The sequence below is a fragment of the Balaenoptera ricei genome, chromosome 2 (assembly GCF_028023285.1).
Source record: "Balaenoptera ricei isolate mBalRic1 chromosome 2, mBalRic1.hap2, whole genome shotgun sequence".
Taxonomy (NCBI): Eukaryota; Metazoa; Chordata; class Mammalia; order Artiodactyla; family Balaenopteridae; genus Balaenoptera; species Balaenoptera ricei.
In genome coordinates, this window is record NC_082640.1 from 166,422,006 (window position 1) to 166,446,183 (window position 24,178).

General features: G+C 42.0%; 1 protein-coding gene across 1 annotated transcript in view; it reads right to left on the reverse strand.

The window, feature by feature from the left end:
- The window catches only part of LOC132360185 (stonin-2-like), a 237,367-nt gene that overhangs the window by 82,432 nt on the left and 130,757 nt on the right, over window positions 1–24,178 (reverse strand). The window contains exons 5-7 of the mRNA XM_059915241.1: window positions 7,591–9,429; window positions 1,985–2,187; window positions 268–348 (exon numbers count right to left, since the gene is read on the reverse strand). Coding sequence (XP_059771224.1) covers window positions 268–348; window positions 1,985–2,187; window positions 7,591–9,429 — 2,123 coding nt within the window. The remainder of the gene's footprint in view (window positions 1–267; window positions 349–1,984; window positions 2,188–7,590; window positions 9,430–24,178) is intronic.

The window sequence follows — 24,178 nt, forward strand, 5'->3', positions numbered from 1 at the left end:
GAGATAAGCAGAGGGGAGAGGAGGCTTAATTATACAGTAAGCTTCAAAGAGTCAGGTGACCCAGGTGCTTCAGGCATGATCAGAGCCTCTCCAAAGCAAGCACCTTAGGGCTTCCTGTTAGAATACAGGTAACTACCAACAGGGAGGTCCAATACACTGTTCCCAACATGGAGTAGCCATGATAGGCAGTGCCTTGAACTTCAGCTATTCAGGAAGACATCCTGTCGTGATGCTTAGGTCAGGGCCCCCTGCAGTAGGGCTTCATCACTGGACCCCACACTCCTTGGGATTTTCCATTTCATCTCCTTCAAAGTCTGGCTTCAAACTCTTTTTTTGCTCAATTTCCACCTGTCAAGAGTAGAAGTTGGAGAGAAATATCAGAAGAAATATCAGGAAAACATCCCAACAAATAAATAAACCAAAAGAGAAAACCTCACTAGGTTCTTTGAGAGTCCTTGTAACTTGGTTAATATTCTGGGCTTTAGTCACACCAAGCTACTGGCCATGTGTATATTATGGCTCTGTCTTTGCACATGCCCTTTGCTTGGTCTGGAATTCCTCTCCCTCTCCATCCATCTGGAAAATTCTTATTCTTTGCCTTACACAGCTACTCAAAGGTCACCTCTTCTGTGAAGCTATTCTTGACTCACCAGGTAGAGTCAGGTGCTCCCCTGTGTATATTCCCACTACACCCTGTACCCACTAGACCACAGACTCCGTAGGACAGGGCAGGCCCTTGTTCACTATTGTACCCCAATAATACGGGCATACAGCAGGCAATCACGAAGGTTTATCAAATGAATGAATGCCTTTGCAGCTGGCTGTTTATACTCTCCATTATCTTATCCCTTTAAAAAGTCTCCAAATGGATAAGTATTGTAGTGTTTACGGTTCTGCCTATATCTTTTGGAAAATACTGTAGCTGTAACTGTAAAGAGATTAATAAATTAATCTTGCCTTGAGAGTGATATACCTCATCTGAAGCCTTTGATAAATCAGGCAGGGAATCCTTTGAGCTGAAGGAGTTTCATAATTAAAGCCGCTCTTCTCAATACCACTTGGATATTTATGATGAGGGAGACAATTCAAGACAGAACAGTTGACTAGGGTCATGTTTGAGGAAAGTGCTGGGTTTTTTCCTGGCCACAAGATGGAGTATTTGTTCTTTTTGGTAGTTTAATGTTTTAAATCACACAAGTAAGGAAATATTTAAAGAACAATTAAATGTTCGTATAAATCTAAGGATGTTACTACAAATAGAAAATTATTAAACCACTTTGCCAAATCCTTCTTGAGTAACCCCCGGTTTTCTGTCTTTGGCATATAATCTCCTCCTATTGAATTTCTAACTACTCAGGATATAATCACTATTTATGTCGGAAATCTCCAACTTCATTTCCTCCTTCACAGCCCTGATCCCGTTACTATTATAGAAGCTTGCCTGGCTTTTGAGTTTGTCCAGTTATAGCCCAGTGACCAGGTTGTATGACTTGGTATATGTCATACTTCACTATGACATACTGTCATACTGTCATACATACTGTCATACTTCACTATGTAAACTTCATTCAGATCCACTTCATCAACACCTGTAGCTGAAATATATGCTTTGGGTTAGCATTTTCCTGATCCTCCCTCCACTTCCAAACTCACTCCCCTGCACATAAATTATATGACAAATGAGTAATAATAATCCCATTACCCCATTACTCTGTTGTTGTTGTTCATGATGACTGAAAGACATTATATACTCCTCCTTCATCAGCCTGTACTTCTCTTTCCAACCTTTCTCTTGCCTGCTAGAGAGATTATTCATTTAACTCAGAGCAGACTCAACCACAGCTATGCATGGTAAACCGCCTGCAAGGTGGTAGGAGAACACCCTGCACCCTGGGCAGGCACTGCTAAAAGGAATGAGAAGGGGGAGGGCATGGGGGTGAACAGACAGACTTGGAAACATTAGCCAGATGCCTCCCGAGGCTACCTTGTAGCTGTAGTGTGCAGAGTAATTGACCCACTTCCTGACGTCCGTCTTGTCTTCCACAGAGATGGACCTTACGGCAGCTCTGGAGGCAGAAGTTGTAGGCATGCTGAACTCGACGTTTACGTGATTGGCAAATCTGGAAGGCACTTCCCGGTCAGAGCCAAGTTCAAGATGGCAGAAGAAACAGTGTGGGTGACCAGAAGCTATGAAAGAAAGACAAAGAATCTAGGGTTCAGCTTCTCTGGGGAGGAAGTGGAAGAGCCTCAATAACAAACAAAAGGAGGCCTGGCAGTCTTTAAGAGCATCCAACTCTGAGCAGAGGATTTGCCTCGGCAGAAGTCACTGCATGTGCTTCAGACCCTTTGACATAACACTATCTGACTACGGTAGCCTGGTATCCTAGCAATAAAACCCATGACCTGAGAAATGGAGTGCATTCTGCCTGCTCAGGTCAGAGTGCTATGTGAACACAGGGTAAATACTGTGAAATAGAGGTTGTAGATTGGCAGAAAGGAATAAAAGAGATCAGCACTTAGCACCTAATAAAACATCAAAGACAGCCACCTGGAGCAAGATCATCAATTTCCTTTGGAAGATGAATTTTCTTAATAGCATTTTATATTTTTTAAAAAATGCTTTTGGCATGTTTTTTGGGTGAACAGCATATATAAATGACAGAGCCCTTAGAAACAGCACATATGCTTTAGGGAAGCATGTGGAACGCTGGAGAGAACACAGACTAATAGGATACCTGGGTTTGACCTGCAGCTCTCCTAAGTGCAGAGATCCCACACCCAAGTCCTTTTTGTTCTCTCCAGGCCTCAATTCCTCACGTGTGAAGTGGGGAGTCGGTGGGGGGGGGTGGAAAAGGGTGGGCTGGGTAATGCCAGGCATCGTCCCTTACCGCTATTTAACTCTATAAATCTATGGCTAGTTCCACTGTATTTGGAAGGCAAACTTATGGTTTGATTTTCATTTGAGGATTGTTATTAGATTATTTGAGGGAAAAGAGTCAGAACTTAGTTCTGTGACGATCACCATTGCAGCATCGTCGTCGTTCGTCAGACGTAACAGGAAACATTTGTTGATAACTCTGAGCCAAGTACTGTGCTAAGTGCTTTATGCAGATTCTCTCACTGCGTCTTCATACAGTCCCTTGAGGTCGTAATTATTACGTTGCACAAATGAGGAAACTACGGCTTCGGGAGGTAAGGTCAGCTGCCCAGGGTCATAGCTAGGAAGTGGCAGAGCCAAGAACTGGACCCAGCAGTCTGACTCCTAGATGTTCTTAACCCGTTTGTCTGAGTCATAACCACACAGTCCTCAAACCTCAAGACAGGTTTGCAGAGTGACAGGGGTGGAGAAAAAGGAAGCTGTAAGAAACCCCATAAAGCAACTCACTGTGGATAAACCGTGTGACTCTGACTTCATTATGTAACTGAAACAGCCCTTAGCTATCTGAGTTTCCCCAAATAAACAGTTCCAATTTCCTTTATTGGTCTGGGCAGGACTTTATAATCTCAGAGCGTGAGGACATACACACCCGCTCTCCAAGGAAAACATAACAGAGTGAAGTATTTGTTTTGCTCTGTTTCACAAATGTAACATATTTCAATGGGTCTTTCTAAAGAGTAATACTTTGGAAAATTAATTGAAAAAATTGCAGTTTTTTAGGAAAGGAATTTAAGATATATGTAGTAGTAAAAATTACATTATTTGAAAATGAATCCATTCAATTTTTTAAAATTGTGTACCACAGATGTAATTATATAGCTGTCACTTACTGAACACTTATTACAGGCCAGAGACTGTGCTAAACACTTAAAAACATTACTAATTCCATTCTTAATGAGCTAGGTGTTAATAACCCTATTTTATAAAAGAGGAAACTTGAGATTTCTCTGAAAGGTTTAAGTAAATTGCCTGAGGTCACACAGCCATTAACTTGTAGTACTGGGAATAAAACTCATTATCTAACTGACTCCAAATTATGTCCTACACTCCTCTCAATATATTGCTATAGATTTAGATCATTACAAAGTATTTAGAGGAGTTTCTTAATTTAATTCAATAGCAACCTGAACAACAGTTTTATCTAATTACCCTTATTTACACATTGTTGGAACACTGAAAATCATAACTTTCCACAAAACTGACCCCCCTCTTCTCACCCCACCAAAGCGTATTCACAGCAAAGTCTATGAAAGCAACATTCTCTCTTGAGTTCTAGCATCAGCTAATGGATGTGTAGGGCTAGTGGACAGATAGGGAAGTACAATTTTGAAAGCTAGTATAATTTAATTCATGTTAATGAACTAATGAGCTCACACATTATGTCATCTCCCTTGATGAAGCTGAGAAAATTTAATATTAAAATTCAGATTTCTATTTTCCATAAAAGGGGAATCATACTGGAATTGTTTTCTCTTCACCCAATCTAATGAGAACTGGAATTCCAGCAAAGAAAGCTACCTATGCAGAACAGAATGTTTTGTTTCCTGGCAGACAATCTGGGAAAGCACAGAAACTTGTTCTGGTGCCTTCTAGGATTAAAGGAAAGCTCTTGGGATTAGGACGGGCGGGGTCCTGGGAGAGCACAGATAGAGGGACCCTGCTGGTGGGAGCCATGTTGGAATCCAGTGGCAGCTTGTTAGCCTTTTGATGGCTTGATTGGGATAAGCCTGCTGTGGCTGCAGGCTTGAGGTGGCGACAAAGCCCGGGATGCCAGCCTGCTGGCTCACGCTGCCCTGCTGTCCGACCATCCTACCCGTTGGGGCTAGGGGTGCGGGGCCACTGCAGGCGGGAGCAGACGTGCAGAGGTTCAGTCCTCTTTCACTGTAAATAGAGGCGTGAGGATTGTGAAAAATGGCCTATAAAAGGCACCTTCCCAAAGCTATCTCAAGACTAAGAAGAGCTCAGAAAAGGGACAGTTACTAACAGATCATCGTCAATTCTCTGGCTTCATGGATGGAGAGGGCAGGGGCTGGGCACAGAGAATACCAGCAATGGTAAGAACTCGCATTCTGACTGGAAGTCAGATCCTGTACATCTCAAGTTTCCAGAAAAGGGTGCTATTAATTTCCTGAACTGATACATAAGTATACCATTGGCCAGGAGTAGAATAAGAAGCTCTTGGGGGGATTTCATGTCTAAAAATATACAACCATGACAGCAAAAGCAGTAATTGAGTGGGGGGGGGTAGGTTTAAGTGAGAAATATCCCCAAATATCCTTATGCTGTCCTGTATTTTAAAAATCATTCACAAGGTTCCAGTAATCTAGAAATACGTATGTAGTATATAGGCTGCATTTACTTGGCCTTGAGCCTACTTAACACTACCCCGCTGGGAAGCATTCAGGGAAGTGGTTGCTGAGGACTATTTACTCCGTGCCCTGCATCTGCTCCCTTTTTATTCTGGTAACAATCTTTTTTTTTCTTTTTTCTTCCTCTTTGAGAAATACTCTTCCCCAGCACTGCACGTCATCTTGGTGGTCATGTCAGTCAAAATGCCCTGTCCTCCCTTTTACTCTTGGGAAGTGGCACAAGGACAAAATGGCCTGTGATGGTTTGTCCCAAAGGCTGCAGCCTGAGGAGACATCCACAGTTCCTGCTATCAAGAGCTATCCTTTCTGAAGCCTGCTTGCTCCTTCAGTTCTAGGAGCTACCTATATCTTTCCAACAATTTATTTCTTTTTGCTAAAAGAAGCCAGTCAGTCTTTGCTGCTTATAAAGCCCCTCACATGGTACTTTTAAATATTTGAGAGAAAGAACTTTGAAACAAATGAGGTATGTGTGTACACACTGAGAAAACTGCAAATCTCTGTTCTCATAGTGGAAGTAACTGTGAGTTTGTGTCTGTTTTGTGTCATCTACTAAGAGGCAGCTGTGGTATGGAGAAAAAAGACCCCTGGATGTGATGAGCCACGTCACTTCCAGTCCTTAATTTTCTTATCTGTGGAATGAAGAGGTTTGACTAAGTTATCCCCAAGGTCCTTTCCAGCTTGAAAATCCAATTATTCCATAATGAAGTGATCTGAATACATGCTTAGTAAATTGCAGAGCTAAAAATTCCCGTAAGCATAAACCTGAGGTCTTTTCTCACGTCAAGCCTCTAGCGGCTTAAACAGTAATTTTCTCCCTGTTACCTCAGTTCTCTTCTCAAGGGCATCCGTGCCAAAGGAGAATTGAGGGTTTCTCCTTTCTACCATCAATTCACATCGGCCTCACGGCTGAGGCAGAAATCACAGTGCTATCACCAGGAGAATACAGTGCTGATTTCAGGGAAATGAATAAGCAAGCTCAGAGAGGAAGACTTTATGTTAAAAATTCTGTCAGTTTAGAAATAGGGGGTGGCAAATCCAGCCTCAAACACAGAGGTCCAATTGTCTCTTCAGTTTGCACTGCTACACCCAGTGTCTGACAAGAAAGCCCTGGTGTGTGTCCACTGCCTGGCCTGCCGGGGGAGTTGGCCAGATCGTATTGCTTCTTGGCTTCACGTTTTACATTTAGGGTAACACAGCCGCTCCACGCTCAGAACAGGAAATGAAGACTCCAAACATACTGTTAGGATTTAATAGTGAGAATGGAAAAAAGAATATCTGCATAAGAGAAAGACTTTAACCAACAGTTTTTCCAAACCTCTCTCTCTTTCTTTTCTTTTTTTTTTTTTTTCTGGCCCAAATACCCACTTTTTTAACAGATGAGCAAAGTTTATTATAAACAAGAAGAAAAGTGATTTAAAGGGTCACAGGATCATGGGCTTATTGCCTGCCACTGGGGTCACCCAGACTTACTCTAAGAAATAAAGCTATTAGAGCTGGTTTGATTACTCCTTAGTTTTGTCGTTTCACCAAATCTCACTGGACCCATGAGGAAAGTTATTGCCTTCGGGCCCACTAAAGCACAGAAGCACCCCTGCTAGCTGTGAGCAGGCCAGCTCGGGCTGGTAAACTGTCTCCTTTGTTTAAATTAAACATCCCTTCCCTTACTTTTTGTCCTTTTGGATTTCAGTCCTTTTGGACCTTCATGTCCTGGCTGGATCTTCAGTCTGATCAGAGGCCCCTTCCCCATCTCCAGATCCTGGCTCTGAACCTGGAATGTTATGATTGACAGGCCTTGCACAGGGTGACTGGAATCATAAATCTAACTCTTGGCCTGTACTGTACACATGATTGGCCATAAACTGGCTCTTTTACCTATACTTGGGGCACAGACATCTCTTCAAAACCCGGAAGCCTTCTAGGATCTGGAAAAGTATAGCTTCCAACACCAGAGAAAACTTTAAAGAGTCAGAAAATAATACAGAATCATAAGCTTCCTTGGAAGTCTGCTTAGCAGCCCAGCTGAGAAGAAGAATGCATAGTTCTATGGAAGAAGTGTGATAGTAAGAGAGTAGAAAGATGGAGTGAACTGGGTCATGCATGTTTGTTAAGTACTTTGCTCAAATATTTTTGCTTTTCTGGTCCCCCATTCCCCCATCCCTCCCCATCATCATTCCTATCACATAACAAAAACCAGCACTTCATAGGGAAAGAGAATGTGGAACTTTGATCCCAGCTCTTTCACAACCATGTGGCGGTTTTCACAGAAGAGAAAGCTCTGCCTACCTGCGTTTTTGTCAGGCAGTCGGTTTATCCTCCACACAATGGAGTTGAAGGCATGCTCATACTTCGCAGTCCCCAGAGTTACTCTCATGACAGGCTCAGAGCCAGACAAGCTACTTGAGCCAAAACTTGCCCCCCGGTTCACTTTGGCTTTCAAAGACTTTTCCCCCAGGACACTTTCCCTGCGCAAGTTTTTCACCCACTCACTGGGCACAGGGTAGCGAACCATCACATTCTCACAGGGAACCTGAGTGAGAGGATCACAGTTAGAGGAGAAGCCAGATGACATCCTCAGCCAGCTCTGCACCTCCACCTCTGCCCCGCTGATGCTTGCCACAGTCCTGAGTGTGAAAGGCAAGGTCTTCTCGGCAAATACTGTCCTGAACCGCATTAGCTCAAGTCGGCAGGCGTCCAAAGGGTTGAACAGAATAACCCGTGAGCTGTTGAATACATCCTCATCCACACACCTGTGAAAATGGCACTCGTGGAGCTTGATCCACTTTGTGGTGGTGGTGGGCATGATGTCTTGCCTGGAAACGATTTCGTTCCCTTTGACGAGGACGTCATTGAGACCCAAGCGGCACTCGGCAAGGCCAGAGAGGAAACTCAGGATGTGGACCCGTGTCAAGACACGGTGCTGGAGAATCTGGTTGTCTCCTTTGCTCACAAGGCCAGAGAATTCATCTCGGACATCCACTACAATCTCCTCTTCAAGGTAGTTCAAGCCAACTGTGCACAAGTCCATTGACAACACCGGCAGGTCCATGAGACGGTCCTGAACTGCACGGATGAAGCTCAGGAAGTCATCGTAATTGGTGGTGCCCAGCTTAATCACTTGTTCCCTCTCGGCCACGTGGGCCACAGCAGGTTTAGGCTGGTATTTCTTCTTCTCCTTGTAGGTGACACGGTCTATCCGCAAGCTGTGGATCCTGCCGTTCTCATCATAGTTTTGGAGCCGGGGCTCTGAAATCTCATGGCAGATCTCCAGCTTGAACTCACGGAATGGCTTTTCTAAGCCCTTCTCATAATACAGCTGCAGATACCCGCTGTCTGTCAGTTTGATGTAGATGGGTCCCCAGTGCCTAGAGGACATGATGTTTTTCTTCTCAGGGATCCTAAGCATCATGGGCCACCCATCCCTGGGCTGGGACAGTGCGGAACCTGGTGGGTGGTCATCTAGTTCAATCCAGGCTATTGGGTCATCATCAGGGAGGGTCGTACTCCCTAAGTGATCGGGATCCCCAATTTGGAGTCGTTTGAGTTTTTCAACAGCATCAGAGTGTGACTGGTTTTTGCTTGAATCATCAAAATTGATGGCATCCTTGTAGATGACAATGAGAGAATCTCTTTGGCTTTTGCCTGTGGTACCAGACATGGAATTGTCTTGGGAGCGCCTCTCCCGCTCCTCAAAGAAAGCGCGGAAAGGGTTTATAGGGGAGGGTTGTACATCCTGTAGAGTCTCATTCAGAAAAGGATTGGTTGCCCTCCAAAGAGGAGCCTCAGGCATGGAAGGTGGATGGTTTAAGGAGGAGATGTCCAGCTTCTGAACTTTGGAGAAGTTCATCAAAGTGCTCTTGGGACGTTCCCTCTTCTTAAATGACCCAGTTGAGTTATAAGGTGCATCTGGGATCACAGATGCAAGAGGTGGTGCTTTCGGCTTCAGAGGAGAGGTGATTGGTGGCAAAGGGCTGCTGACTTCATTGTCATCAAAAGTGACCCAGCTAGGGAAACGAGCAGAGGTCACTAGAGTGGCGGGGTGTCCGTTCATAGCTGGACTGCTGGCCTGCCAGTTGATGGCCTCCATCTCTACCTCTTCATCTTCCTGAAGAGAGGAAGAATTGTCTAAAAGGAAAAGGAGAACATATGAGGGGCTGCTATTCAGGGCCTCTAGAGGTATAGGAATGAGGGATGACTAGAATTTTATCTGGAATCCAGTAAATTCCAAAGCATTTCATTACTTGTTGTCAAGTGTTTCGTCTGGGCACAGCTCTCACAGTTTTGTAATAAGCACACCAGTTTTGTAATAAGCAGTAAGAATACAAATGTCAATACAGAAGCACTGATAGGACCCAGGTCCCTGCAATTTAACTCTTATACATTCTCCCTTTATTTTATCAAAGTTTCTGGAATAGATATTTTTTTCTTGACTCTAAAGTATGTATTCTTATATTGTTAAACATTGAAAACTACCTCCTACATAAAATGATAGAAAGCTTATCTCATCGAACAAAACAAGCCATATGCTCTAAGTGATAATATGATTGCAAATAATGTAATCGGAGAGATTTTTACCCAAATGTGGTAAATAAATATTAAAGACAAAATGTTAACATCCTTAATATGAAATAAATTTACACAAGTGAATAACAAAAATACAAAAACTTGAAATACAGGCAAAGGACATATACAGACAACCCAGGAAAGAGAAAGGAAAAATGTCTAATAACCATGTAGAAAATGTTCAGTCTCACTAGTAATAAGAAAAATGTAAATTAAACCCCAAAAATCAGTGAAGATTTTTAAAGTTTTAGTATTCGATGAGGGTAAAGGTGCTATAATATGAACAGTAAATAGACCCTTAATGGGACCATAAGTTGCTACAAACTCTCTGAAAATGGTTTGGCAATTTGTATTAAGAGTCTTACAAATATTCATGAACAATGACTTAGTAATCTCACCCTAAGGAAATAAATCCAAATTAGGAACCAAGTTTTGGGTGAACGTTAAGAAATTGAGGCATACAATGGAATAACACGCAGCCATTAAAATGTTTACAAGTATGTATAACATGAGAAAATGCTCCTGATATTAATCTCTTCTTTTTTCTCTAAAATACTTTTCCATCTTGGGGTTTAATTTATGGGAAAAAATAAAAAGATTATTACAAGTAAAACTCCACCCTAGCAGGGCCTTCAAGGAAGGAGATACAAGAGTTGAGTTTCCATGCAGGGAAGACCCAGACCTTTTCAGTAAAGATACTGTGTGTCTGCTGGGGTTATGGGAAGGAGGAGGAAATAAGGCCTTTATAAAGCAAGGAGTGGATTCTGAGGAAGGAATGGCACAGAAAACAAATCTGTATCTGGCATATAGTAAACGCTCAGTGAAGGACTGTTAATTGCATGAGTGAGAAAAGAAACTTTGCTTTGGAGCAGTTCTATTCTCTCTGTCTCTCTGGAGGAATGTGTATGGGGATCTCTGCCGCCATTCCACCCACTGTTTTTACTGCCAGAAATCTGGAATCAAAGAGAAATGAATACTCAAATGGTTAAGTCAAATAGTTGACTTTTCTTACCATCCTGCTAAATCTTCACAAATATATCTAACCACACCAAATCAGCAATGTCACATATAATTTAACATGTAATTACACATGGATGGGATGGCCGCCTCTCATCCGTCTTTCAAAGCATATTTATTCAAACAAATAGCAATTACCTCTACTGAAAACAGCAGTTTGAAAATATAAGCTAAATACATGAGCGAGCACACATACATACCCACACTCGCCCCAGAAATATAATGAGCAAAAAGTATTTTCTATATATGCGGCATCACAAAAGAATTTCAAAGCGTTTTAAAATTAAAGATGAGACTCTCCTTCAAATTAATCATTAGTCCACTTTTGTAGATGCATAAGTGCTTTATTTTCTAGAAAATGAAGGGAAAAGGGTCAGAAAACAATCCAGGTTTGTAGGACTTACATTTTATTACTACTACAACTGCTGTTGTTGTTGTTGTAATGAAGCCTAAAGGGAACAATGTGGCCCTGAGTAAAATACAATCATTTCCTTGGAACAGTAACTAATCCTCCCTAGAGAACTGGCCAAAGGGGTGTATCGCAAAATGCATCACTTTCTAATGAAGCAGCTCTATGGAGCTTTTGTAAGCAGTATTTCCACCCAGACAGTCTGGTATTGACCCACCCCTTGTACCAGGGATATCCTTTTTGCCTTGGAGCTCATTATTACTCCCTAGTTCAAAACGTGCCCTAAGTCCTTTTCCTTTGGAGGGTGGCTTTCTGCCAAAGCTGTTTATTCTTGCTGCTAAAGGATTCTCTTCTGTTGGGAGACTTGTCCCCAAAATAGCACTTCTCATCTTCCTCTCCCAAACCAAAAAAAGGGGGGAAAAAGGCCTTTGTCTCCACTGAAGATAATTTTCTTATAATAAACTTGTTTTTAAGCCAAGTTACTTGAGATCACACCAAGTCCTACACAGCTGTGAAGCATTTGACTCATAATACAATTTAAATGAAGTATCTTTTTTTTTTTTTTTAAATGTTTCAAGAGGATTTTTTTTTTTTAATTTTTATTTATTTATGGCTGTGTTGGGTCTTCGTTTCTGTGCGAGGGCTTTCTCCAGTTGCGGCAAGTGGGGGCCATTCTTCATCGCGGTGCACGGGCCTCTCACCATCGCGGCCTCTCCTGCTGCGGAGCACAGGCTCCAGACACGCAGGCTCAGTAATTGTGGCTCACGGGCCCAGTTGCTCCGCGGCATGTGGGATCCTCCCAGACCAGGGCTCGAACCCGTGTCCCCTGCATTGGCAGGCAGACTCTCAACCACTGCGCCACCAGGGAAGCCCTAAATGAAGTATCTTTAAATTTGGGGGGAAATTTTTTGAATTAAATTAATTTCTAGAGATTCTACATTCTCTTAAGACAGCCATCAAAAAGTTTCAAAAGATTGTTATAAAGTCTCTCCTTTGGCATTTTCATCTTCCATGGTTACAGCCTGTTTTAAAAATCCATCCTTTGGGGGGTCTTCCCTGGTGGCGCAGTGGTTGAGAGTCTGCCTGCTGGTGCAGGGGACACGGGTTCGAGCCCTGGTCTGGGAGGATCCCACATGCCGCGGAGCAACTGGGCCCGTGAGCCACAACTGCTGAGCCTGCGCGTCTGGAGCCTGTGCCCCGCAACGGGAGGGGCCGCGATAGTGAGAGGCCCGCGCACCGCGATGAAGAGTGGCCCCCACTTGCCACAACTAGAGAAAGCCCTCGCACAGAAACGAAGACCCAACACAGCCATACATACATACATACATACATACATACATACATACATAAATAAATAAAGTAGCTATTAGACTATGGTCCATCGCACAGTTGGCTGCCCCAAAACGGGGCTTCAGTGGAAAGCAAAATGGGGTGTAGCAGTTTTATACAAGGATACATTGCACTTAAAAAAAAAAAAAAAAACCATCCTTTGGGATGATAGTGGGGTATAGGTCAAATTTCTGAAAATGGGAATTTGTTTTCCTACAAAATCATTTATAAAGAAAAAATATCTTAATAAAGACACTTTTATAGATGAAAAGCAAAAGTGATCCATAGTTCATATAGGTCATAGTGGTTCATATTCTCGTATGAAAATAAAGCATTTCTTGAGGTGAACCTAAGGACCGCCAAATACTACTTTTAAAAATTATCCCGTTAACACTGACTTCCCTATTTGTGAGTTCTTAATATTTTTTTCATTTATCACTGACTGAAGGACATCCTCAATTGTTTTTATAAAGCTTAAGTCATATATTTTCTGAGCCTCTTTTTATTAAAGGATGGTCTTTGAGACTTTCACATATAAAAAAATGACTTGGGTTTCCCTGGTGGCGCAGTGGTTGAGAATCTGCCTACCAATGCAGGGGACACGGGTTCGAGCCCTGGTCTGGGAAGATCCCACATGCCGTGGAGCGACTGGGCCCCTGAGCCACAATTGCTGAGCCTGCGCGTCTGGAGCCTGTGCTCCGCAACAAGAGAGGCCGCGACAGTGAGAGGCCCGTGCACCACGATGAAGAGCGGCCCCCGCTTGCCGCAACTAGAGAAAGCCCTCGCACAGAAACGAAGACCCAACACAGCCATAAATAAATAAATTAATTAATTAATTAAAAATTTAAAAAAAAAAAGACTTAATCTGTATGTAAAATTTCTGGGGGAAAATATATAAGACAAAAATTCGACCTCTTTAATATATAATGACAGTGTATCCTTAATAAAAATGATACACCCTCGCAGTAAAATAGGATGAAAACAGACTATTCACTAATGAAGAAATATAAATATCTAATAACTCTTTGGAAAAAAGAGTTTAACCTTATAAAAGAATAAATACAGGACTCCCCTGGTGGTCCAGTGGTAAAGAATCCACCTTCCAATGCAGGGGACGCGGTTTAATCCTTGGTCGGGGAACTAAGATCCCACATGCCGCGGGGCAACTAAGCCCGCGCGCCTCAACTAGAGAGCCCAAGTGCTACAAACTACAGAGCCCACGTGCTCTGGAGCCTGCGTCCCACAACTAGAGAGAGAGAAGCCCGCGCGCTACAACGAAAGATTCCACGTGCCACAACTAAGACCCAATGCAGCCAAAAATAAATACAATTAAAAATTAATTAATTAATTAATTAAATTTTTTTTTAAAAAAGAATAAATACAATTCTCCCTGTGTCAGAGAGACAAAGATTTAGAAAGAATAATAATCATTATTGGTGACATGCGGAAATTTACACACTATAATGTAAGTGTTAAAAAGAAATCTTTCTGGAAGGCAATTTGAAAATTTGTACAAAAGTCTCAAAAAAAATAATCCAAGAATTCTACTTATAGGCTTTATCTAAGGAAAGAACAAGACAGACATGTAATGATGTATATAGTGGTATGTTTATCATAGCAGTGTTTGTATCATGGAAAAATTGGAAACAAATGTCCAATAATGGGAGATTGGTTATATCAACTGTTATACACCTAAAATGGAATCTCATGCATCAATCAAGACAATGCTGTTGATGATGTTAATTCACTGGAAGCTGATCATGATATATATTGTTGAGTGAATAACAAGAGCCTACAGTGTGGAGTCAGACTGCCTGGGTTTCAATTCCGTGTCTGCAGCTTATTAGCTATGTGACTTTGGGCAAGTTGTTTAATTTCTCTGCGTCTCAGCTCTCCCACCTATGATACTAGAAGAATATTAAATCCTACCTAACAGGGTTGCTATGAAAATTTAATACAGATGTTAGAATTGTGTTTGGCAAATAATAAATGTTCAGTAGATGTTACCTGCTATAACTACTGCTGCTCCTGCTACTGCTGCTAGAATGATACATATTCATGATATAAAGTATATATATGTACTAAAAAGCTTTTTGATGTGAAAACAAATGTCTCATGTGGGGTGAGAGGTGATTTTTAAAATTCTAAATCTGTATTCTTTTTAAAAAAATGCTGTATTGCTTACAAAATAAAGAAATATTAAAAGGTCAAAACCTATCTTTATTCCTCCCACTAATTAACCTTAGAGCAAGAAAACCAACAGCTTTGCTGTAGTCCATGTTGATAATGCAGCAGTTAGATCTTCTTCCTAAGACACTTATGACTGGTGTGGCTGGTATGGGAAACAATAAGGGGGAAAAAAAGTCTGGCAAATTTCTCCACTAAGAAATCGGCAAAAACTAATTATCTTCAGAACAACATTAACTATCATCCACAATTCCGTTTTACTGACTTATTAAAATATAGCCAAAACTCCAGCATCATTTTAATTACTCTCTCTTCCATACTGCTTTTAGTATTATGAGTTGGCCTCTGCCAAATAAAAGCGATGGATGAAGATTAGGTTCTTATTCTACACCACAGGGAGAATTTCCAGTACCTAAGAGCTTCCTTAATGCCTTTACTGATGCAAACTAAAGAGAAATGGTGGATTCTTTTAATTTTAGACCACTATCTATTTTAAATACCACAAAGATTAAATTAATTGATTACAATGGCAATCAAAACCACCAAACTGAAGGAAAAGTAAGCACTATGGGGAAAAAAATCAGATTCTATGATATTTTGAATACAGCAGACAGTCTGCCATCTTCCTCGCCCATTTGTTAACCTAATTTATTAAATGCAATGACAAGTGCAAAAAACTTATTGAGAGCTGTTTGCTGGAATTTATGAGCAGTGGCAAGAACAAATATTCTTAGATTATTGTGGTTTTCTCAACATGAGGTAACAGTCACTGTTGCAAGAGAGCATACACTGTATGACCAGACTCAGATGCACAGTAGGCACTTAAATATTTGTGTAGTAATCTGCAAAGCAAGAGGAGGAACACAGAATTTTCGGGCTTGAAGAGATTTTAGAAATAATAAAACTCGACCCCTTCATCTTGCTGAGAAGACCAAGGCTCAGCGAGTTTAATTCAACTGCCCAAGATGAAATTAAAAGTCAAGTCCCACTTCTAATATTCAATAACTGGTAATTTCTTAATGCTTGTTCATTAGATTAAAATCTGGTTAACTTACCTTTGAGATTGGCAAGAGTCATCTTGACACACAACTTTTTAGGAGCGTTGTTCAGTGGGAGAAAAGAAGTTAACTAAACGGGATTGACATTTATACAGGGAAGCCTCTGGGCATAAAGTCATCCCCTGATAATGTGAATGTGTATGGGTGAGAGGAAGGAGTTACTCATTTGAACCTTATCAAGGGAGCTTCTAACTTGGATAAAATAAACTGAGACCTGCTAAATCATCACAGTACACTGATAAAAAGGAGAGTCAGAGGGTCTGAGTCTATTTATCTGTCCTTCGAATTGTCGTGGAGAGGGGATGCTTTGATGCTGGTCAGAGATATCCCCGAAGAAGTCAATTCATCAAACTACCACTTAACCACTACTTGACAGAATCCCTATCAAGAACATTTTACACTGCATTCTGGTTTTTATTTGCTAAGAGGACCTAAGAAGCAGTACTGAGCACCTTCAAATGACTGGTCCAGCTCACCCTGCCAACTCCCTCCCTGCTTATCAAGACTGACCTAATACATTTCATCACCCTTTTTTTTTTTTGCTCATAAAAGCAAGCATCAGACTTTAAGTTTGATGAATGGCCCAGGAACAGCCCCAATATCTTGTATGTTCCTAGTCTGTTCTAAATTTTTAAAATCTGGTTCTAAACTTTTGCCTGTTTTACCATTGCCCATTTCCCCATGGCTTCTTCAATATACAACTTTGGATCCCTGCTTTTGGCTTCTTCCTCTAACAACTGAACTGGCTTACTGGTTTCCCTGGCTTAATTTGCCTTTCTGATATCAGCTTCTTATGCTGTCTTAGATGAAGGTTCTATTCTCCCACCTGGGCAGAGATCCCACTGTAACCCCTTGCTGTTGTCTGACAGGGCCAACTTCAGTTCCCCAGCAGAGGTCATAGGCAAGGGGCAGGGCTGCATTCCAATATCTACGGTAAATTGAAAAACTGGCAATCCATTTAATAAATCTCTTAACATAAATTAATCTCTTAACATTTTATATATCAGGGCATCTCAGAGACTTAACTAGTGATGATACCTGCTGACCTAACCTAACCTGTGTTTTATTTATTTTTTATTGCCATAGCAAAAGGCCCCCTGCATTTCCTTCCCATCCTAAACTATTTTCCGAGCCCACCAAAGAGGAGTAAACAAAGAGGAGTTTCTAGGGTCTGAGCTCTTTTGGATGGACTGTGAAACTCTCTGCTTAATGGCCTGTCAAACTCTTCTATGATGTGACAAGATAGTGGAAAGGGCTCTTTTGGTTCAGGAGCTTAAAAGAGAAGGGACTAGCAGCCAGATGTTACTGTCAGGGAGAACGTATGGTAGCGGCAAGGGAAAAAGGGGTCTTCATCCTGAATCTGATTTGAGCATAGTTCTTATGCCTAGGAAGTGCCAGCGCTGGGGACCAGGAAAAGGACTGCCTGGAGGGGCACTGGGCAAGTTCCTAGAAACAGTGGCAAGCCTACAGTGCTCATGCCCTTACTGTGACCAGGACAGGTCACTCCCCGGGACTGCCTGTCCCACTGCCACAGTGGAAGTCTCACTTGCGTGTGCCCCCAGGTCCTTACTCACTATTCACCTGGTCACCACGTGAGGACACACCGCAGCAACAAGCCAGGATGCTTGTAAGTGCCAAGGAACCACTGGACCCCTAAGCAGGTGAGGGAACAGTCAAGGTCCTGGACTTGAGTGAAGAACTAGGGTGAATCAGTATGCCCTAAATTAGGGTTAAAAGGGACTAAACCGTGCTGTTACATTTGGTCAGAGATCTCAGTTTTTAAGACCCTCATCACTCTTATATGAACAGGTAAAATCAGGTTTCATGTTTCACAGGATGATCCCCAAATCCTGGAACTTCTGAGGAGGGTAAAGACACATCTTACTACTTTTACCATTTCTTACTTTTTTTTTTTTTAATTTTTATTTATTTATTTATTTATTTATTTATTTATTTATTTATTTATGGCTGTGTTGGGTCTTCGTTTCTGTGCGAGGGCTTTCTCTAGTTGCAGCAAGTGGGGGCTACTCTTCATCGCGGTGCGCGGGCCTCTCACTATCGCGGCCTCTCTTGTTGCGGAGCACAGGCTCCAGACGCACAGGCTCAGTAGTTGTGGCTCACGGGCCTAATTGCTCCGCGGCATGTGGGATCTTCCCAGACCAGGGCTCGAACCTGTGTCCCCTGCATTGGCAGGCAGATTCTCAACCACTGCGCCACTAGGGAAGCCCTACTTTTACCATTTCATAACTGCAGTAGTAAGAAACAGAGAAAAGGACCAGACTTATGAAGGATTAGGGAGCACCCAAGGATAAGGGCTTGATGGTCCTCCTGGTTATGTTGGTGAGTAACAGAAAACAGAACTGTGCCTCAGAGGGGATGTCAAAGTGTCCAAATGGAATTAACCGAGAGGTTTCAGTCTCACCAATGGCTTTGTCATCTCCCTCTCTGCTCCCTTCAATACATGGGTCTACTTTTAACTGGTACTAATGTCCTGCCAATCAGTCTGTGCCCCTACAGAGCTCGGACTCATCATCCTCTTTACATATAATACTTCTAACTCTGACGTCCACTCCATGGGTCATGGAGCACCTACACCATGGGCAAGGACCCCTGCCTACTTATTCTGGGGGTGGAGCTTGGGAGTCTCAACTGCTTGGAAGTGTCTAACCCTGATGAACTTACACACTTCAAGCACACACAGCAATGCCTTCTTTCCCTTCACTGTCCTGAAACAGTTACAGGCAGAGCCATTCTACTGTAGACCAGATTCAAAGTCTTATCACTTTGAACCATAGTGATGGGAAGTGCTACTTCTCCACAGCTGATTCTGTAAATTTGGTCAGGGGGCAAAGAAACAGAGCTGGGGGCTCTCATGCATTATTACATTTGCTTGTGTACATGTGTATTTATTGGGAATGAGAAGAGCAGGCATTCTGACTGAGTCTGTATAAGGCCTATCTTCCATTTGTTAACTTGGCTAGGCTATAACACACCTTCCAGGAGGAATTCAAAAGGTCTGTTGGGATGGGGGTATAGTCAGCTGGGCTAAGGTCACCCATAGGAAGGTTAGGGGCAATTCTTGCAAGCTGAAAGGATCCGTACCAATGATCTCCTTTCACCTATGTTACCCAAAGCTCACTGCTCTTTATGTGGATTTTCCAGCAATGGCAACAACAACAAAATAACCAAACAACTCCTGTATGCAGTAAGCCACTTCTTTTCAATTGAATTTCGAGTAAGTAATTTGATTTCATTTCAGTACTTGTCCAGCTCCCTTTCAGTTACCAAGATCAAAGGAGACATTCTTACAGACTGATAGTAGGTGCAATTTATAAACTGTAAACATATCAAGTTAAAATAACCTAGTAGGAAAACAACTAATTTCTAGCATGACAACAGATTTATTCTAGCAGGTAGAGATCTCTTTGTACTCCTGAACCTGTCAAGTTTTTCAGAAGAACTCATAAGGCAAACAGAGTGAAAAGCTATTTCCAGATGATTCATACACACACTCAGTACTTTTACTGACTTGCTCCAGCACCCTCACCATCCAGCATATATACACCAGTGTCTCCTGGGTGGACACAAGGCCCATAACAGAAAAGACAGCTTAAAAGTGGCTTGTACTAATGCTGGCTTGAGCTCCAGGCCCCATGCTTGTCTTCACCACCTATTTTGTGCCACTGCAGGCAGCAGAGGGGAAAGCTTGGACTTGGGCTCTGGAGTCAGATTGACCTGGCCCTGCTTTAGAAAACTGTGTGATCTTGGGCACGTTACTTAACCCTCTCTAAACTTCGTATTTATCACCTCTTAAGGGGGAATAATAACAGTACCCACTTTGTAGGGTTGTTGTCAGGGTAACAGAGATCGTTAAAGGACATTGAATTTAATTAACCCGTAGCACAATAAATGTTAGCTATCACAATAAAAAATATGTAAATATTATTATTATTTCAGAATTCTTAAGGAAGCAAAAAAGAGGAGAGATGGGAAGAAGTGGGAGAAAAAAATGCCTTTGAAGTTTCATTAGAATCAAGGGAAAGTGGGATGGAGAAAGAAAGAAGAATGTTCGTCTCAGGTTATGAGTCCATGAATGCAAATCTTTCCATAATTATTGCAAAGGCTTGGGAATTACAAGAGATGTGAGAGTCTGCATTCATGCAGTCACTGTGATTATAACAAAACAGCACTAGAATCTACCACGTAACAGAAGTGCTAAGTCATGAGTACACTTTGGTCAAGATAGGACATACAACTTTCTATTACCCCTAAGGATTGCCTTTGTAATTGCTGGGCAGGTCTAAGATGTTAGAGTATTCCAGAGAAGCAGTCCCCAAAGGAGAGCAGTGCACCCAAGGAGGTACAGGATGATCCACTGGGGTGGAGGGAGAAAATATCAGAACTTCTATTTTTGTTGACTTTTTTTTTTTAATTAATTTTTAATGGAGTATAGTTGCTTTACAATGTTGTGTTAGTTTCTACTGTACAGCAAAGTGAATCAGCTGTATGTATATATATATATATATCCCCTCTTTTTTGGATTGTTGACTTTTTAACCCATCCTTTAAACATTTCTAACTTTTGTTTATATGTTAGAAACCACATACTAAAATACTTGTTTGTAATTTATAAATATATTTATAATATAATATATTTATAAACATACAAATATTAGAGGCTCATAATCAAACCTTTGGAGAATCACGACCAAACATTTGGAGAAGGCTAGTTCAGTGCACTAGGCATATTTCAAATACTCAGCATAGGTGCACACACACACAAAGATATCACCTCTTCCCTGTCCTCTGTAAGAGTTGGCCACTGTAACCAGAAAAATGGCCTTGGTTGTCAGTCCAAAGGGAAAGGTACTTTGGCAAATAAGAAGGATCTATTAGTCCCTTAAACTCTCCCATTATTTGGGCAATAATTGACTCTTACATGCTCCAGCTCCCTGGTGGCCATGCTAACAACCTATCCTGGCCTTTCCATGTGGCTTTGAATCTAACTAAGCATGACTTGACCACCACCCACCTTGCTCTCTAGAAAGTTTTAAAACCAGTCTTCCAATTCTGCAAAAATTATAAAACTGACCTGAACAAATAACTATTGGAGTTGCTGCCACCTAGTGAGGTTATGCGACCTCACTATCACAACAGAGGTCTTTTGATGTCCCTTTCTTGGTTATACTCTTGGTGCCCAATAAATACATAGCAATGGAAGGAAGAGGGGCTGTCTGTGAGATCTTGACCCATGCCAGGGTCATCACTAGCTTTATAGCAAATATCTTTTGAATTAAATGCTTTAACTCTCCTATTGCTCAAATAACAGGTTGAGACTGTTACTTTTGCTTTCAGTAAGTCTTAGAGGAAAAGTCAACCCACATGGTTCAGAGAGGAAGAACAAAGTCAATACAGCAAACAATATACAGGGAAGGAATATTGTATTACCTTCCCTGCATCCCTCCCCTGCTACTTGGGGTAACAGCATCACAACTGAACTTTTCTCCTCTCATGCATGTCTTTCTGGAGTGTCAGTGAAGGTGCCCCACCCAGGATGCATATGACCCAAGAAAAGTCAGATTCTTGTTGGAAATTTTTTTTTTTTTTTTTTTTTTTAAATTTATGGCTGTGTTGGGTCTTCGTTTCTGTGCGAGGTCTTTCTCTAGTTGCGGCAAGTGGGGGCCACTCTTCATCGTGGTGCGCGGGCCTCTCACTATCGCGGCCTCTCTTGTTGCGGAGCACAGGCTCCAGATGCGCAGGCTCAGTAGTTGTGGCTCACGGGCCTAGTTGCTCCGCGGCATGTGGGATCCTCCCAGACCAGGGCTCGAACCCGTGTCCCCTGCATTGGTAGGCAGATTCTCAACCACTGAGCCACCAGGGAAGCCCTTGTTGGAAATTTTGAATGGACTAACTCAAGTGCAGGAAAGTGGTGGGAGCTAAGTTATTCAGATGGAGGCACCCTGAAGAGTCTGCACATAGGTCCTTGCTGACTTGAGCCTGAAGGATCCTAAGGTTCCCAACCATCTGTGGGAGACAGCAAAAATGGCCACAGATTCTTCCTTTCTCTATCCATGCTCTTGGGCAGTCCCCCACACCCCCGCCACATTGACTCTGAGCTAGAGCATGTGATTTGCTTTAGTCAAGATCAAATACATCACTAGCAGAAACTTGAAAAGTGTTTGCATGCTGTGCCTTGCCCTCTTTTGCCCTACTTGGAACCCTGAGATCATCATTCAAACAAGCCTACAGGGAGATGAGTGACCACATGGAGAAGTAAGGCACCCTAGCCAACCAGGCAGCTGATTGCAGACACATGAGTGAGTGCCTAAGGAGATCAGCTCAGCCTAGTATAGACAGGGAATTGCTCAAGCTTGCCCAGACTGATGATTTGCAGCATCTTGAGCTAATAAACAAATGGTTGTTTAGGGGGGCCACTAGTTTTCAGGGTGGTTTGTAACATAGTAAAAGCTGATACACCAACTTCCTGAAGCTTGAGTTTCCAGCTTTTCTTCTGATTCTGTAAACAACTATATCCTTAAAATAAATTCCTTTCACTTAAAGGTAGTACAGTTGGCTTCTGTTCCTTGCAATCCAAGCTCCTTAGCAACCAGGCGGAAGACAGATGAAAAGATCTTTGTAGGAACCATGGGCAGACATAAATTCCTAGAACCTTCCAAACTGTCTGGCTATTGAGCAAAAATATTTCCATTTTATTGCTCCTCTTCACTCTCCCTTGCTCTTTTCACAAGGAAACAGAACAGTATTCTTCTTGCTTAATACAAGACACTTACTTCAAATTCTGTAAGTTTGGAAGGAAGGAATTTTAAGACTCTTACCCCTAGAATTGTCATCTTTGGCCCAGGTCACCCTAGGCATAAACAGGTAGGAAGTGGCTAGGCCCTGACTGCATTGTCAAGTGGTCAAGAGTACGGACTCTAGCTTCAGGCTGGTTCATATCCTGGCTACTCCACCTCCTAGCGCTATGACCTTGGGCAAGTTACTTAATGCAGGCCTCAGTTCCCTCAACTCTAAAATGGAGATAATAATAGTACCTACCTCTTAAATTGTGGTGAGGACTGAGTTAATGTATTTAACGTTTGCATAGCAAACATTATATAAATATTTAGTAGTGTTATTATCACAATTATTCCTTAGAGTCCAGGTACCCTTGGGGAAGATTTTGAAAAGAGACATTTGACATTGTGGGAATTTTGATAAAGCCACAGAACAGAAGGTTTTATTTCTAGTCCTGGCTCTGCCAAAAACCCACTGTGGTTTTGGGTAAGTCTCTCTGTGCCATTTCCCCATTTAACATGGGATAATCATAATCCCCGTTCTAGTTTGGAAGCAAATATGAAATAACACATGTAAACATGCTTCTAAACATTCAGAAGTGCTCAACCACTGTTTGGTAAGGCCTGTGATTACTTTTCACATAGTGAGGTAGTTTTAGGTTCCAAGTGAGTCCTACAATTCTTCACGCTGTGTGAGTGGGTCTGAGGTGGGCAGTTATTGCATTTTAGAGATAGAAGACCATAAAAATGCAGAAAGCAGTCTTGGAATAAAGACTTATTTACAAAGATATTAAACCAAAACTTGTGTGTTGAGAGGCTTGGTTACATACCAGATCGAAGAGGCCATGGCCTTTTCAAAAGTCTCCCAGAAACTGGTAAGTGTTTCTAAGAAGGGAAATGAAATCAAGTAACTAGGGAACAGAGGAAAGTAGAAGGGCAAGAACACTTTCATACCTTTATACATCCTCAACTGACAGATGTCCTTTAATTGACTTGCTCCCCAACTGTCCCAGGGACCAAGGTTGAGTGTTCTTTGCCTCAGCTGGGGACAACGCAAGGTTTAAGGCCCACAGAACCTAATGTACTCCCATGTGAGTTCATTTTAAAACAAACCATTTTCATGAATGTTCCAGTCACCAAGTTCTAAAGTAAATAAATTTTGTTTCTATAATACAAAGAAGGTAAAACTTTTTGATAATTTTAAGAAAGAAGTTGTAATTTAGAAAACTTGGATGGTGCAGAAACACATACAGACAACTGAAAGCACCTGAATCTTGCTGCCACCTGAGATGATTGATGTCACCATCATAGTGTGCTTCCTTCAAGCTCTCTCACTCTGCACATAACACATTCACGAGCACACACCTCTCTACAAAGTAGGGATTATTCTGCATATGCAGTTTTAGGGCCTAGGTGTTTTGGCTTAATGTTCTCAGATGAGAATTTTCATGGGACACCATTCAAAACAAGTAAGTGCCAGTAATTGTTGGCAGGATCTGACGGAGCTGTTAGTATGAG